General features: G+C 45.4%; 1 protein-coding gene across 1 annotated transcript in view; it reads right to left on the bottom strand.

Annotated features, from left to right (window-relative positions):
• Window positions 1–17942, bottom strand: part of RPS6KC1 (ribosomal protein S6 kinase C1) — a 273886-nt gene that overhangs the window by 94123 nt on the left and 161821 nt on the right. The window contains exons 14-15 of the mRNA XM_066595059.1: window positions 15870–15952; window positions 5751–5846 (exon numbers count right to left, since the gene is read on the bottom strand). Coding sequence (XP_066451156.1) covers window positions 5751–5846; window positions 15870–15952 — 179 coding nt within the window. The remainder of the gene's footprint in view (window positions 1–5750; window positions 5847–15869; window positions 15953–17942) is intronic.

Genomic DNA, 17942 nt, shown 5'->3' with positions numbered 1-17942 from the left:
TACAGGAGGAAAGTAAGTGACCCCCTATGTAATGTAACTAATAACACACAGCTGTACCGCCCATCATACACAGTGCAGGAGGAAAGTAAGTGACCCCCTATGTAATGTAACTAATAACACACAGCTGTACCGCCCATCATCCACAGTGCAGGAGGAAAGTAAGTGACCCCCTATGTAATGTAACTAATAACACACAGCTGTACCGCCCATCATCCACAGTACAGGAGGAAAGTAAGTGACCCCCTATGTAATATAACTAATAACACACAGCTGTACCGCCCATCATCCACAGTACAGGATGAAAGTAAGTGACCCCCTATGTAATGTAACTAGTAACACACAGCTGTACCGCCCATCATCCACAGTGCAGGGGGAAAGTAAGTGACCCCCTATGTAATGTAACTAATAACACACAGCTGTACCGCCCATCATCCACAGTACAGGATGAAAGTAAGTGACCCCCTATGTAATGTAACTAGTAACACACAGCTGTACCACCCATCATCCACAGTACAGGAGGAAAGTAAGTGACCCCCTATGTAATGTAACTAGTAACACACAGCTGTACCACCCATCATCCACAGTACAGGAGGAAAGTAAGTGACCCCCTGTGTAATGTAACTAATAACACACAGCTGTACCACCCATCATCCACAGTACAGGAGGAAAGTAAGTGACCCCCTATGTAATGTAACTAATAACACACAGCTGTACCGCCCATCATCCACAGTACAGGAGGAAAGTAAGTGACCCCCTATATAATGTAACTAATAACACACAGCTGTACCGCCCATCATCCACAGTACAGGAGGAAAGTAAGTGACCCCCTATGTAATGTAACTAATAACACACAGCTGTACCACCCATCATCCACAGTACAGGAGGAAAGTAAGTGACACCCTATATAATGTAACTAATAACACACAGCTGTACCGCCCATCATCCACAGTACAGGAGGAAAGTAAGTGACCCCCTATATAATGTAACTAGTAACACACAGCTGTACCACCCATCATCCACAGTACAGGAGGAAAGTAAGTGACCCCCTATGTAATGTAACTAATAACACACAGCTGTACCGCCCATCATCCACAGTGCAGGAGGAAAGTAAGTGACCCCCTATGTAATGTAACTAATAACACACAGCTGTACCGCCCATCATCCACAGGACAGGGGGAAAGTAAGTGACCCCCTATGTAATGTAACTAATAACACACAGCTGTACCGCCCATCATCCACAGTACAGGAGGAAAGTAAGTGACCCCTATGTAATGTAACTAATAACACATAGCTGTACCGCCCATCATCCACAGTGCAGGGGGAAAGTAAGTGACCCCCTATGTAATGTAACTAATAACACACAGCTGTACCGCCCATCATCCACAGTACAGGATGAAAGTAAGTGACCCCCTATGTAATGTAACTAGTAACACACAGCTGTACCGCCCATCATCCACAGTACAGGAGGAAAGTAAGTTTGATAGAAAGACAAAAATAAGTTAGATAAGAGATAAATATAAGATAGATAGATAGATAGATAGATAGATAGATAGATAGATAGATAGATAGATAGATAGATAGATATGGGATAGATAGATATGGGATAGATAGATATGAGATAGATAGATATGAGATAGATAGATATGAGATAGATAGATATGAGATAGATAGATATGAGATAGATAGATAGATATGAGATAGATAGATATGAGAGAGAGAGATATTAGATAGATATGAGATAGATAGATATGAGATAGATAGATAGATAGATAGATAGATAGATAGATAGATAGATAGAGAGATAGGGAGATAGATAGATATAAGATAGATAGATATGAGAGAGAGAGATATTAGATAGATAGATAGATAGATAGATAGATAGATAGATAGATAGATAGATAGATAGATAGATAGATAGATAGATATGAGATAGACAGATAGATAGATAGATATGAGAGAGAGAGATATTAGATAGATAGATAGATAGATAGATAGATAGATAGATAGATAGATATGAGACAGTTAGATAGATAGATAGATAGATAGATAGATAGATAGATAGATAGATAGATAGATAGATAGATAGATAGATAGGAGATAGATAGATAGATATGAGATAGATAGATAGATATGAGAGAGAGAGATATTAGATAGATAGATAGATAGATAGATAGATAGATAGATAGATATGAGAGAGAGAGATATTAGATAGATAGATAGATAGATAGATAGATAGATAGATAGATAGATAGATAGATACTTCATGTTCTACAACCATGCACAGCAATAGTTGCGGATTAAGACCTAACATTGGGGCTGTGTACACGGGACGAGATGTACATTTTGCCAATTTGCAACATTTATAATTTCGAGAAGAAAGAATAAGTAGTTGCACCACTTGTTGGCCACTAAGGGAGCCTTTCCCTTTCCTGCTAAAGACTTCCTGAGAAGAGGGACTGCCGGCTTCCTTGGATAAACAATCTGTCATCTCCCCAGTGGGCACTTGTAGGGTGTCGTGGGGTGTTAAGGAGTGTCCGGGTCATGGAGGGTCTGGAGGTTAATCTGAGCTATGGCCCTCCCCGTGTTTATTACTTCTGGTCCTCCTGCACAGGTGGCCCCCAAGGATCCCCCACAGACACGTTGTGCCGGTGCTGACCTCAGCCAGGGGTCTTCAGAGATGACATGTGATATTAGATATGGGGGACAGAGATATGTGATGTATGGAAGATATGGATGCTGTGCCAGTGCGCCTATTGATGGAGTGACGCTCTACTGCTGAGTATGCCGATCCCCACTAAGATGGCTACTGCAGCCGCCGTACAGAGAGAGAAACATTTTTCCAAGAAAGAGAGGCAACTAACAGCATCTTAACCCCTTAGTGACCACCCATATGTCTATTGAGTTATAGAAGACTGGCGCAGGTCTGCCGTGCAGCGGGGCAGGTGCGTGGCTGTCACCACAAATTGTGATAACATTTCTTAAAAGTTATACGTTCCCAAAAATGGGATAGATGAAGGCTAGAGTTCATCCCGCAATAAACCAGCCCCCATAGAGCTCCGGCAATGGAAAATACAAATGCTCTGGCTCTTTAAATGTGGCGACACCAAAGCAAATCATAATAGCGTCCCTCCTCTAGAAGGAGTATATTATATACTTTCACTGACTGACTCGCCACTAATTCTCCAACTTCCCGATGTCGCACAAACATGAAATTTGGCAGGAACATTCTTTCGGTCCTAAATAAGAAAAGTGCAGGGGTCACAACTCGATTATTCAATGTTTATAAGTAAGTGCCCCCCTATGTAATGTAACTTCTCAGTGTCGTAGCAACATGAAATTTGGCGCGAGCATTCTTTAGGTCCTAAATGAGGAGAGTGGAGTGGTGGCACATTCTGGAGAGGGACATCGGTACATGCAGCCTGAGGAGAATCTAACGCTCCTCTATGTGTATACATACTTTATTCCTCGGTTACTCTAAAGTAACCTTAACTTCATAGAATTTTCCGTGCAAACAACACGTAAACACCTGACCTCGGGCGAGGCCGGGTATATCAGCTAGTATATATGAATATATTGGGATTGTAACATTGATGTAAGTGTTCATATTATCAGAACAAAAGCATAATTTATTGGACAAAACTGACCCATTGAAAGGAGACTCTAGTACCCTGTAGTACCGCCTCTAGCTTAGATACAAGATGTGATACGGGCAGGCATGGAGGCTCTAGTACCCTGTAGTACCGCCTCTAGCTTAGATACAAGATGTGATACGGGCAGGCATGGAGGCTCTAGTACCCTGTTGTACGGCCTCTAGCTTGGATACAAGATGTGATACGGGTGGGCATGGAGGCTCTAGTACCCTGTAGTACCGCCTCTAGCTTAGATACAAGATGTGATACGGGCAGGCATGGAGGCTCTAGAACCCTGTTGTACCGCCTTTAGCTTGGATACAAGATGTGATACGGGCAGGCATGGAGGCTCTAGAACCCTGTTGTACCGCCTTTAGCTTGGATACAAGATGTGATACGGGCAGGCATGGAGGCTCTAGAACCCTGTTGTACCGCCTTTAGCTTAGATACAAGATGTGATATGGGCAGGCATGGAGGCTCTAGAACCCTGTTGTACCGCCTTTAGCTTAGATACAAGATGTGATACGGGCAGGCATGGAGGCTCTAGAACCCTGTTGTACCGCCTTTAGCTTAGATACAAAATGTGATACGGGCAGGCATGGAGGCTCTAGTACCCTGTTGTACCGCCTCTAGCTTAGATACAAGATGTGATACGGGCGGGCATGGAGGCTCTAGTACCCTGTTGTACCGCCTCTAGCTTAGATACAAGATGTGATACGGGCAGGCATGGAGGCTCTAGAACCCTGTTGTACAGCCTTTAGCTTAGATACAAGATGTGATATGGGCAGGCATGGAGGCTCTAGAACCCTGTTGTACCGCCTTTAGCTTAGATACAAGATGTGATACGGGCAGACATGGAGGCTCTAGAACCCTGTTGTACCGCCTCTAGGTTAGAGCTGATGGAATGTATTCATGAAGTTTCAGCTTATGGTTCCATGCTGACGACATCTACAGAGAATCGGTGAAGATCGATGGGAGTAGCGCCCCCTCCAGAGGGAGTATGTAAATGTTTTTAGTTGTATTACATTGTGTGACTGATTGTACTTTACCATTTCCAGTGACCAGTAAGTCATGGGATCTGACCGCACGGCCGACAGCGCGACCGATGTCACCCAGACATCACACCTTCCCGGTGACTTCGGCGCGCAGTGAACAGGCGGCGCGGACAGAACCTCCCTTACCGGATGCTCATTGCTTCTGAAGCCTAATTTCTGTAAGAGTCACATGAAGCCCCTTCCATAATTGCCCTTCTAGTAGACGCCGCTGAGCTACCTCCTGCGCGGAGATCTCGGGGGAGCCGCTGTCCTTGGATCTCCCTTAGAACAGAGCGCCGGGGTCTCAGATGTGATGTGCAGAGAGGAGGATGTATTCTGACAAGTGCGAGGCAGACAAAATGAGACAAGGCTGCCATCAGAGAGAATTTGTAAAACACAGATGTCTGAAATGATCCCATTTCTAATAGGGGAACGAGCGCAGATCATCAGAACCCCCGGCCCCCCACCCCCCGCGCTCAGCCGCCGAGCCAAAAACCTGCTCTCGGCACCATGGAGCAGAAAGGCAGAGGGAATTCTGCGCACTCCTTTCTCTCTTCCTGACGCCAGCCTGTCAAGATGTAGAAACCAGCGAGCCAAGATCAGGAGCAAATTGCTGACTCCGGTTAAAGGCACCTGAAATGGCGCCGCGTCTTCAGAAGTTCGGTGTCAGACGGCCGTTTGACAACATTAGCTTTTTTTAATATTTCATCAGCGAGCCGACGCATTTCACCGGGGGCAGGAAGAAGCTCCAAACCAGCTGTTCAAAAATAAGCAGAGCTGGAGGAACTATTGTCACATCCGTTTGTTTGATTCGCCGACGTCAGCCGTTCACTTGATGCCAGATTCAAAATAAACAGCGGTCTGCGTGGAATGACACGCCGCCGGGTAATAAGGATCGGCGCATGCCGCAAGTACCAGAGCATGGCGGAGTGCGCCGAAAATACCATCACCTTATGGACAGGACATCAGCTGGAGAGCCCCATTGGAGGGCCCGATGGCTAGCGCCATCCAGAGGTGGGCAGTCACTGTACAGAGAGACAGACTAACGTGCAGCAACATCAATGTCCGATATGTACACAGTCATTACCTGCTGCACCAGCGAGCGCGCCTCTTTGGACACGTATTCTGGCATGTTGATGGACGTATGTGTGCTGATACCTGCCGGGTGACAGTCAGCCAGCGCCTGTAGGGGACAAGGAGAGAACCAAGACAGTCAGAAAGGGGGAAACATACAAAACTCACTTTAATCTATATCTATCACATATCTATCTCCTTTCCCTTTCTCTCCTCTCCTATCTCTCTCTCTCTCCCATCTCTCTCTCTCTCCCATCTCTCTCTCTCTCCCATCTATCTCTCTCTCTCTCTCCCATCTATCTCTCTCTCTCTCTCCCATCTATCTCTCTCTCTCTCTCCCATCTATCTCTCTCTCTCTCTCCCATCTATCTCTCTCTCTCTCTCCCATCTATCTCTCTCTCTCTCCCATCTATCTCTCTCTCTCTCTCCCATCTATCTCTCTCTCTCTCTCCCATCTCTCTCTCTCTCTCTCTCTCCCATCTCTCTCTCTCTCTCCCATCTCTCTCTCTCTCTCCCATCTATCTCTCTCTCTCCCATCTCTCTCTCTCTCTCCCATCTCTCTCTCTCTCTCCCATCTCTCTCTCTCTCTCCCATCTCTATCTCTCTCTCTCCCATCTATCTCTCTCTCTCTCTCCCATCTATCTCTCTCTCTCTCCCATCTCTCTCTCTCTCTCTCCCATCTCTCTCTCTCTCTCTCCCATCTCTCTCTCTCTCTCTCCCATCTCTCTCTCTCTCTCCCATCTCTATCTCTCTCTCTCCCATCTATCTCTCTCTCTCTCTCCCATCTATCTCTCTCTCTCTCCCATCTCTCTCTCTCTCTCTCCCATCTCTCTCTCTCTCTCTCCCATCTCTCTCTCTCTCTCTCCCATCTCTCTCTCTCTCTCTCCCATCTCTCTCTCTCTCCCTCTCTCCCATCTCTCTCTCCCTCTCTCCCATCTCTCTCTCTCTCTCTCCCATCTCTCTCTCTCCCATCTCTCTCTCTCCCATCTCTCTCTCTCCCATCTCTCTCTCTCCCATCTCTCTCTCTCCCATCTCTCTCTCTCCCATCTCTCTCTCTCCCATCTCTCTCTCTCCCATCTCTCTCTCTCCCATCTCTCTCTCCTATCTATCTCATATCTATATATAAAGACGAAAGCCCTCACTGACTGACTCACTGACAGACTCACTGACAGACTCACTCACTGACTCACTCACTGACTCACTCACTGACTCACTCACTGACTCACTCACTGACTCACTCACTGACTCACTCACTGACTCACTCGCCAAAAGTTCTCCAACTTCCCGATGTCGTAGAAACATGAATTTTGGCACGAGCATAGATTATCTCCAAAATAGGAAAAGTAATTGGGTCCCAACTCGATTATTCAATTCTAGCGCAAAAGAATTGGCGTCGAAATTTTGCGTACGGAATCTAAAACTCTCGCTTCCCAATGTCATAGAAACTTAAAATTTGGCACGCACATTGATTATGTCATAAATAGGAAAAGCTAATGGGTCCCAACTCCTTTATTCAATTCTATGCGCAAAAGAATTAGCGTCCAAATTTTATGTACGGAATTTAATTCAATTCCCGGTGTCATAGAAACTCGAAATTTGGCAGGAGCATTGATTGTGTCATAAATAGAAAAAACTAATGGGTCCCAACTCGATTATTCAATTCTATGCGCAAAAGAATTGGCGTCCAAATTTGACGTACGGAATGTAATTTTCTCACTTTCCGGTGTCATAGAAATGTGAAATTTGGCACAAGCATTGATTATGTCATAAATAGGAAAAGCTAATGGGTCCCAACTTGATTATTCAATTCTATGCGCAAAAGAATTAGCGTCCAAATTTAACGTACGGAATCTAATTCTCTCACTTCCTGATGTCATTTTATATAACACTTGTCACAGAGACGGAAAAAGTCTATAGACTAAATTATTTGGCCCTTATCACAGTTATAGACTAAAATGTATATACTTTAATGGAAATTTAACTTAAAAACATGAATGGGCTCACACACATGCGTATCGCATGGATGAACAAAACAACCACACAAAAACACAAAGGTCGCCTCTTCCTTATCTCAGGAAACTTATGGAGGCTAGAAAAATCAATATTGATAAAGGACTACTAATGTTATGTCCTCTATTTTTTATTTATATCACATAGGAGGTAAGAGGAAGGCTCTATCTGCTGTAGGGCGCCTGTAAGTATAATGCCCCCCGCAGAGTATTTTAGGTAGAGAACCTCTTCCTAACAACAATTCGCTCCTCTGTGATTACAATATAGCGCTTAGCGCATGACGAGATGGTTCAAATAGGAGAAACTCCAAGAGAACTAGACCCTTATGCGCAAGAATTACGGCGCAGACCAGGGTTATTCAATTGCAGTATGCTCGGCTCAACGCGTTTCCCCACACGAATGTGGTTCATCAGGAGCACATATATTTTGAAGAAAGAATGATAAATCAGGATGATAACTGATTCTGCTTTCTGTTGTTTTTTCGTGATAAATAGATATTTTAAAATATTAGAAGAGGGTGGCTTGGGAAAGCGCAATTTATGTGCTCGATCATATATAGACTGGATCACAGCATCTGATTTATTCAGGACAATTTCGAGCACTAAATCGCCATGGCGTGTCTCTATAGCCAAGTTCTTGGGAAATCCACACAATGGATAGCTATAGTGACAAATAACAGTACAGCTAGGGCTGAATGCGATTCACCACAAGAAGCCCACAAGTAGATCTTGCCCAGAACTAGGTATTGATTGCCGCAGGCAAAAGAAGTTGTTGCAGAGATAAATGCAACAGCCCCAAAAAGGCTAATAAGCCCTAGAGATTTTTTTGACCCTTATTTGGTGTATTAGCTGCAGATGGTGCAGCCAATTTCAAGAGTCAGCAGCTCATGAACAGCAAATAGTTCTATCATAAAACCCAGTGAGGGTATTAGAGGAGCTATCTAATAGAGCCTGCAAGTAGATGTCAGATATCTAATTCGCCAAAGTATCCCTAAAAGCACCCAATAATAGAAAAACAAATAAATAAAAGGATAAAGCCTGTGGCTCTGATGGTGAGCCACAGGAGTAATGCTGGATTGACTGGAAGTGTGCCCATATATAGTAACTTACTGGAACGCCCCAAGGGAGGGGATTGTAATATGGCCCAATCACTGTTGTCCAGAAAGGACAGGGGCCGGACATCTCCCTCTTCACTCGCAAATTAAGATGGAAAAAGTTTTTTGCCATCAAAAACAGAGAACATCTTAAAGAATTGGGCCTGGATCTATCGGATCTTCAGGGTCTTCAGATGTTACAAGACCTTGAGGACGAAAACTCTAGAACTTTGGGTTCTGGTCCTTTTACGGATCTTAAACCATCTAGCAAAAGTAATCCTCCGTCTCTTCATAGTCCCGAAATCGATATATTCGAGAAATTGGTGAAAAATGATCTGAAAACTCTAACTACCAATCATAAACCAAACTCTAATCTGACTCAAGGAGAAATCAAGGCGTTAAAAACTCTGGAAAAAAACCCTAAGATCATTATAAAGCAAGCGGATAAAGGGGGTAATGTGGTAGTACTTAATAGATCACAATACGTGGACATGTGTCGCCGACTTTTGAATGACTCTGCTACATATAGCACCCTTTCGAGTGATCCTACTAATCTGTTCCTAATGCAGCTACGTAACTTGTTGCAACAAAAACTGACCAGTGGCAATATTGACGTTAACGAATATCGCTTTATGTACTCTTCGTCTCCTACTATTGCTACATTTTACGCATTACCGAAGGTACATAAAGGTACGAATCCCATCAAGGGACGTCCCATTGTCTCTGGGGTAAATAATCTTACCCAGAACATCAGTTTATATGTTGATAAGATCTTACGTCCTTATGTCCTATCGCTAAGGTCATATGTCAGAGATACAATGGACATTTTGAGGATCCTCGAGGGCATCACTATTGAATCAGACGTCATATTAGCATCATTGGATATTGAAGCACTATACAGCTCTATCCCTCACGAAGGTGGCCTGACGGCAGTATCGTTTTTTTCTCCAGCAAAGAGGTGTACATTTTGAGAGTTACAATCAGTGTGTCATTGACCTACTAGAGTTTATTCTTAAACACAACTATTTTGTGTTTGACTCCGAGTACTTCCACCAGCTCAGGGGTACAGCGATGGGGACGCCATGTGCCCCATCCTATGCTAATCTGTACCTGGGCTGGTGGGAGGAAAAGGTAATCTACAATAACTCACAATGGTCAGACAACATCGTACTCTGGTTACGATACATAGATGATATCTTCATTCTATGGAAAGGTACATCCACCTCCTTCGATTCTTTTGTCGACGTATTAAACACCAACACCCTCAACCTACGCGTAACCAGGGAGACTAACTCTACTACTTTGCCCTTCTTGGACATTCAGATCTCCAAAAATGAGGATGGTACCATCTCATCTACCTTGTATAGGAAAAAGACTGCTACCAATAGTCTATTGGGGTGGCAGAGTCACCATCCCCTCCCTTTAAAACGTGGTATTCCGAAGGGACAATTCCTTCGTTTACGACGGAATTGTTCCGATGAAACTGCATTCCATCAAGAGAGCCAAAAACTGATGCAACGCTTTAGTTCAAGAGGGTACCCCGAAGAAACAATTCTGCAGGCTTACCACTATGCGTCTCAACAACAGCGTACCAAACTACTAACACCACGAATACGCTCTACCGATCACTCTTCTAGAGTGATAGGTACCTATGACACCGCTTGCTTCCAGATACGCGAGATATTATCTCACTATTGGGACATTCTGAAGAATGACCATGACATCAGAGACTACATTTCCCCTAAACCGTGTATAACATACAGACGTTGTCATAATTTAAAAGACCACCTCGTCAAAAGCCATTTATCACCTGACGCTTCCAAAGTGACCTGGTTAGGGTCAAATCGACCACGAGGAACTTTTCCGTGTCACTCCTGTGCTGCCTGTCCATTTATCCACAAGTCAAGTTCCTTTACCTGTGCTGTCTCTAATCGCACGTACAACTGCCATGACTTTATCAATTGCAAGACCAGAAATATCATAAACATGGCTACGTGTCCGTGCCCGAAAAACTACATTGGAAAGACAATCCAGGAATTTCGCCGTAGGATTCTTGGTCATGTTGGTAACATCCAAAGACACGAATCCACACCTCTTGCGGATCACATTTGGCTGGCACACAATGGGGATGCACAGTCCGTAAAATTTCAAGGCATTGAGCTTTTGCGCACACACGGTAGACGAGGAAATGTAGATCAACGCCTTTTGCAGAAAGAAGCATCTTGGATCTTTCGTATGAATAGCCTCAGTCCTTCTGGCTTGAACGAAAGCCTATGCTTTAACTGCTTCTTATAATGAAAAATCATCTGATATACTCTCCTCGATGTTACTTATATATCTGAGATTCTGACAAACCGCCCCTGCCCTTCGCACGGCTTCTTAATACCCTATTATGGGAATCATTCATTTTGTCTGATTATCAAATATCAATTTCATCATTATTAGTATGCCTTACTGGATTATGTTTATCTAATTGCTAAAATATCAAGACCTATCGTAAACTACATATTGCTCTTTATGTTCTAAATCTGAGAATATACAATATTAATATCTTTATTAAACTATACAATTAAAGTGCAAAGTTTATTGCTGCTATTTATCCTCTTCTGTTTCTGTCATCTGCAATCACAGCTGCCAGAACTGCTCCTTTGCCCTTACTAGCAATGGGACTTTGTTCCCATTCATGTGATCTACCTAGCGATCACATGACCAGCGGAGCTACTATGAAGACTATCCAACAATCAAGGCTTCAGACAAGTGATCAGACTTGTTTTTAGTCACTCTGAACTTGTCTGTCATTCATATATGTGAGTCAGCATCCTCCTATTTGCACTACGATCGAGTTACATAATATAATTATGATAGTCCGGCCCCTGTCCTTTCTGGACAACAGTGATTGGGCCATATTACAATCCCCTCCCTTGGGGCGTTCCAGTAAGTTACTATATATGGGCACACTTCCAGTCAATCCAGCATTACTCCTGTGGCTCACCATCAGAGCCACAGGCTTTATCCTTTTATTTATTTGTTTTTCTATTATTGGGTGCTTTTAGGGATACTTTGGCGAATTAGATATCTGACATCTACTTGCAGGCTCTATTAGATAGCTCCTCTAATACCCTCACTGGGTTTTATGATAGAACTATTTGCTGTTCATGAGCTGCTGACTCTTGAAATTGGCTGCACCATCTGCAGCTAATACACCAAATAAGGGTCAAAAAATCTCCAGGGCTTATTAGCCTTTTTGGGGCTGTTGCATTTATCTCTGCAACAACTTCTTTTGCCTGCGGCAATCAATACCTAGTTCTGGGCAAGATCTACTTGTGGGCTTCTTGTGGTGAATCGCATTCAGCCCTAGCTGTACTGTTATTTGTCACTATAGCTATCCATTGTGTGGATTTCCCAAGAACTTGGCTATAGAGACACGCCATGGCGATTTAGTGCTCGAAATTGTCCTGAATAAATCAGATGCTGTGATCCAGTCGATATATGATCGAGCACATAAATTGCGCTTTCCCAAGCCACCCTCTTCTAATATTTTAAAATATCTATCACGAAAAAACAACAAAAAGCAGAATCAGTTATCATCCTGATTTATCATTCTTTCTTCAAAATATATGTGCTCCTGATGAACCACATTCGTGTGGGGAAACGCGTTGAGCCGAGCATACTGCAATTGAATAACCCTGGTCTGCGCCGTAATTCTTGCGCATAAGGGTCTAGTTCTCTTGGAGTTTCTCCTATTTGAACCATCTCGTCATGCGCTAAGCGCTATACTGTAATCACAGAGGGGCGAATTTTTGTTAGGAAGAGGTTCCCTACCTAAAATACTCTGCGGGGGGCATTATACTTACAGGCGCCCTACAGCAGATAGAGCCTTCCTCTTACCTCCTATGTGATATAAATAAAAAATAGAGGACATAACATTAGTAGTCCTTTATCAATATTGATTTTTCTAGCCTCCATAAGTTTCCTGAGATAAGGAAGAGGCGACCTTTGTGTTTTTGTGTGGTTGTTTTGTTCGTCCATGCGATACGCATGTGTGTGAGCCCATTCATGTTTTTAAGTTAAATTTCCATTAAAGTATATACATTTTAGTCTATAACTGTGATAAGGGCCATTTTATATAACAGATTCGTCACATGGTTACCCCCATGTGGTGTTTCCTGGGTAACGCAGAGAACTATGCAAAATGGTGAACATATGTTTTTTCCGGTATCTCTAAAGTAACCACGACTTCATAAGATTTTCCGTGTGAACACCAGATAAACACCAGTACCAAATTAACTCGGGCGAAGCCGGGTATATCAGCTAGTCTATCATATAGCGCTGCGGAATATGTTGGTGCTATATAAATAAAGATTATCATCATCATCTATCTCATATCAAGTGCCTGTTAACGCTCCGGAATATCCTTCCATCTCACCCCGCATGCACGCCAGCTCCCATAATCCTGCAGGACCAGAGACTTTCCTCTGAACGTTTTTACTGCCCGGAAATAATGCAGAGTAGATGGAAACTGAGGCGCCGCCAGGGATCATCTTTGGGTACATGAACTGCGCCAATTGTTTTCTGGGGGTTTTATTGGTTACACGCTGAAGAAAGAAATGGTCATGTGGAACCGGATGGCAAACCGCCGTCTACAGACCTGTTATTCTTATTCCCTAATTAGCCCTGCCCCTTTATTAGACCCCCCGCCCTCTCACGATTGGCGCTTCCCTGTATGGTAATTCCCCCCGTGACCCCGGAGTGCGGCATAAAATCACGTGACAAGTTTTCCGCAGATCAGCTTCAGTGTGAATCCACATTAGATGGAAGATCCAGCGATCGGAGCGACTTCCAGCGAGGCCGGTCATCGGTGCTAGACTAACCGGGGGGCTCACAGCCAACCGCGGGGGTTTTGTCATGTAACGGTGTGGAGAGTATACCGAGAATGGCGCGATCAGGGAAAACATCCAGTGGAAGGGGATCCTGCGGACGGAAACAACTCATCACTGAAAGGGGTCAGAGGAGGATGTCAGGAATCGTTCTGACCAACAGGCTGCACAGTCAGCTGAACACAATGCTGGAGCTCCAACTAACGTGTCCGAACGCACAACTCGCCGTTCCTCCGCATGGATGGTATAACAGCGGGCGACCAGTTCCAGCTCCATTGTGTCTAAGAGAAACAGAAAGACTCCAGCGGGCAAAAGAGCGCAAAACTTGTATCACTGAGCAGCGGGAAAACAGCTCCTGGTCAGATCGGTCCAGTTTTATGTTGCTGATGGGAGGTCAGAATTTGGTACAAGCAGCATGAATCGCTGACCCCTTCCTGTCAGCCGGTCAGAACATGTCAGCACTGCCGTCTAATCTGCACAGACTCCAAGCAGCTTCCTGTCCGCAGGGGCCGATATTCCTGCAGAACCGCTTCATCATTGAGTGGGATCTAGAACATGGCGAATCCCTGCGGATCTGAAGGACGAAGGATGGGAGTCTAACAAGGGGCACTGAGTGGACGTGCCGCTGTGCTGTGACTGGGCTGCGAGTCTAAGGGCCTCATCATCATCCTAATGTCCTCTCAGGTGGAGGGTCTTCTTACATCTCCTGAATTCTCAGCCCAGTGTAATTCTCATGTAAACGGACCGTTTGGGAAAGAACGGTGATAGTTGCCATATTTGTCCCCAAAGGCTGTCGGTGTGGCCTCTCACTCGGGGCGATGCACAGACAAGCAGTCAGCATTTTTATGCTTGCTGAAATACACAGATAGCTGCGAGGGAGCGCTTGCTTGTCTGGCGGCTGATCGCTGACACTTCTACACCGCCTGTCCGGAGGAACATTTGTGCCCAATCATTGGGCATTTTAAAAGGACTTGACCAACTTCAGGGCCACCGAAGGCATATAAATAAGCAGACTTCACTCTATACCTGGCGGCTATTAGCTGCTTGTGACAGCCGCCAGTAACCGTTGGAATCACAGTTAGGGGGTGACTCCTCCCCGCACCCCCACAGCACACCCAAAGGGGGCTGAGAGGCTCCCAGGAATGCCATGCATAGATGCCTATCATGTTCAGCCAATGGCAGAGCTCAACAGGCAACATAAAACAAATCACTATATACTGCAATCCTGGAGTACTGCACTATATAGATCAAATTATAGCAAGTTCAAAACTCCTGTAAAAACTAAACATAAGTGTAGGAAAAAAAAAAAACTTTTTTAAAATAAATAACGGGTCTCAAAATAAAAAATAGTAAGAGTTTAAAAAAAAACCCTTGTCCCATGAAAAACTAAACAATTGAAAAATCCTGACACATTTGGTATTGCTGAGTACATAAACGCCCGACCTAACAAAATAGTGCAGTATAAGGACAGGAGGCCAGGATTGAAAGTTTTGGGGGGAATTCCAGCTCCCAAAAATTTGAATAGTGATCAAAAAGATGTCTTTACAGAAAAAGTATAGCTCCCACCGCTAAAATGAGTCCGCACACAGTCCCAGGGGCGGGAAACAAAAGGCATCAGTCTGGGAATATGGTGGGGGAAGCAATCATTAAGAAAAAATGTACCTTTTTAAAAATAGAAAAACATTAAAAAAAACTCTATAAATTTGGAGTCTCGGTAATCACATGACCCACAGAACAAACATCATTACTGCACGGTGAACGCTGGCAGAACTAAACCCACCAAAGGCCGCCATTGGTTTTTATCATTTCTGCCCACTTAGTTTGAAAAGGTTTCCAGCATGGTGCATTAAATTAAAACACGTCTCAGACGGTCAGTGGACAAACTAAAGAGTTACGGCTCTTTGGGGGCGGGTCCGAAAAACAAACATGTTAGAAAATTCAACATCTCTGGTCTTGAAAGGGTTAAGAGTCACTAAGATTAAGAGGGTCGTATGAGAGTCGTTGGGTGGTCTCTTCTTGTTGTCTATGGCAGATAATGGCACTCCGCTGCAATACCGCAAACAACCTGCGGACAAATATGGCGCCGTTCCTGGTAGAAGCAGCCATAAAGCCTTTATGCGCAGAAGTCAGTCCTCCACGAACCCAGACGTACCTTCCTAGTGAGGAGCTCGAAGAGAAGGGCGCCGAGGCTCCACCAGTCACAGGCTTCGGTCTCCTCCGCAATACCGCCGACCTCTGAAAGGAAGAATTGTAGGAGGATTAGCAGAAGAAACTCTGCAGCACCTGAAGGGTTAATCCCATGGGGTAAAGACATGCCATCAGTTCATGATCCTGGGGCCCCACCTCTGAGACCCTCATCGGTCCTGAGAACGAAGGGGCTGCACACCCGCTCGCGCTAAAGTCTGAAAGCAAACCCGCGTTTGTAGACCATTTTTGGACTGTAAGACGCACCCAAGTTTACAGAATACAAGTATCTGGCCTGCTGGGCTACACAGACGGGGGGGGGGTGGGGGGGGGGTAGTTTTAGGCCGCTTCCACACGGCGTCTTTCTCCCGCGATGCGACGGCGCTACAGATCGCATGTCTGTGAGGCTGCGGCTTCCAATGGGTTCTTCCACATGAGCGGTGTCTTGTAGGCTGCGACATTGCGAGGCTACAAAATCGTGGCGTGCGCTATACAGCCGTGACTTGCGGTGTTTTGAAGCCTGCGCTTCCCCGTGGAGCCGTCCCATCTCTTGCATCACATGAAAACACGCTTTTCGTACGATGCAACATTTACAGTAGAAGCACTAAAATAAACCCTAACTGCACCAAAACACTAAAAACCTCACCTAGAAGCGCTGTCAGCTCCGCCGCGGCTTCTCCCCGGTTCCCAGCAGTCATCTTCTGGCATTTCTCCCTGGTAAAGGATTTGGAAATCCCCACCTGCAGGAAGCGCTGCCTCTGATTGGTTGAGTGCCACGGCGCTCAGCCAATCAGCCAGTGCTGGATGGACCAATCACAGCCATTCAATGAATCCCTGACCAGGGAGAAATGGCTGAAGACAACTGCCGGATATCGGGGAGAAGACAAGATGGAGCTGACAGTGCTTCTTAAGTGATGAATATGGGTTTTTTTTATGCAGCTAGGGCTTATTTTTGGGGTAAGGTTTATGTTTCAAGCACCCCCCTGCAAAAAAAATAAAAATAAAATGTGTAGTGCTGACAATGGGTCTGGCAGTAGGATGTCACCACGTGTAGAGCTGACAACGGGGTCTGGTGGGGGATGTCACCAGGTGTAGAGCTGACAACGGGGTCTGGTGGGGGGATGTCACCAGGTGTAGAGCTGACAACGGGGTCTGGTGGGGGATGTCACCAGGTGTAGAGCTGACAACGGGGTCTGGTGGGGGGATGTCACCAGGTGTAGAGCTGACAACGGGGTCTGGTGGAGGGATGACACCAGGTGTAGAGCTGACAACGGGGTCTGGTGGAGGGATGTCACCAGGTGTAGAGCTGACAACGGGATCTGGGGGGGGGATGTCACCAGGTGTAGAGCTGACAATGGAGTCTGGTGGTGGGATGTCACCACGTGTAGAGCTGACAATGGGATCTGGTAGTGCGATGTCACCAGGTGTAAAGCTGACAACGACATCTTGTGGTGGGATGTCACCTGGTGTAGAGCTGACAACGGGGTCTGGAGGGGGGATGTCACCTGGTGTAGAGCTGACAACGGGGTCTGGAGGGGGGATGTCACCAGGTGTAGCACTGACAACAGGGTCTGGTTGTGGGATGTCACCAGGTGTAGTGCTGACAATGGGTCTGGCAGTAGGATGTCACCACGTGTAGAGCTGACAATGGGGTCTGGTGGGGGGATGTCACCAGGTGTAGAGCTGACAATGGAGTCTAGTGGTGGGATGTCACCAAGTGTAGAGCTGACAATGGGATCTGGTAGTGCGATGTCACCAGGTGTAAAGCTGACAACGACATCTTGTGGTGGGATGTCACCTGGTGTAGAGCTGACAATGGTGTCTGGAGGGATGTCACCAGGTGTAAAGCTGACAACGACATCTTGTGGTGGGATGTCACCAGGTGTAGAGCTGACAACGGGGTCTGGAGGGATGTCACCAGGTGTAGCGCTGACAACAGGGTCTGGTTGTGGGATGTCACCAGGTGTAGAGCTGACAATGGGGTCTGGTGGAGGGATGTCACCAGGTGTAGAGCTGACAACGGGGTCTGGTGGAGGGATGT

The sequence above is a fragment of the Eleutherodactylus coqui genome, chromosome 3 (genome assembly GCF_035609145.1).
Source record: "Eleutherodactylus coqui strain aEleCoq1 chromosome 3, aEleCoq1.hap1, whole genome shotgun sequence".
NCBI classification, from domain to species: Eukaryota; Metazoa; Chordata; class Amphibia; order Anura; family Eleutherodactylidae; genus Eleutherodactylus; species Eleutherodactylus coqui.
This window is presented reverse-complemented; position numbering and strand designations above follow the sequence as displayed.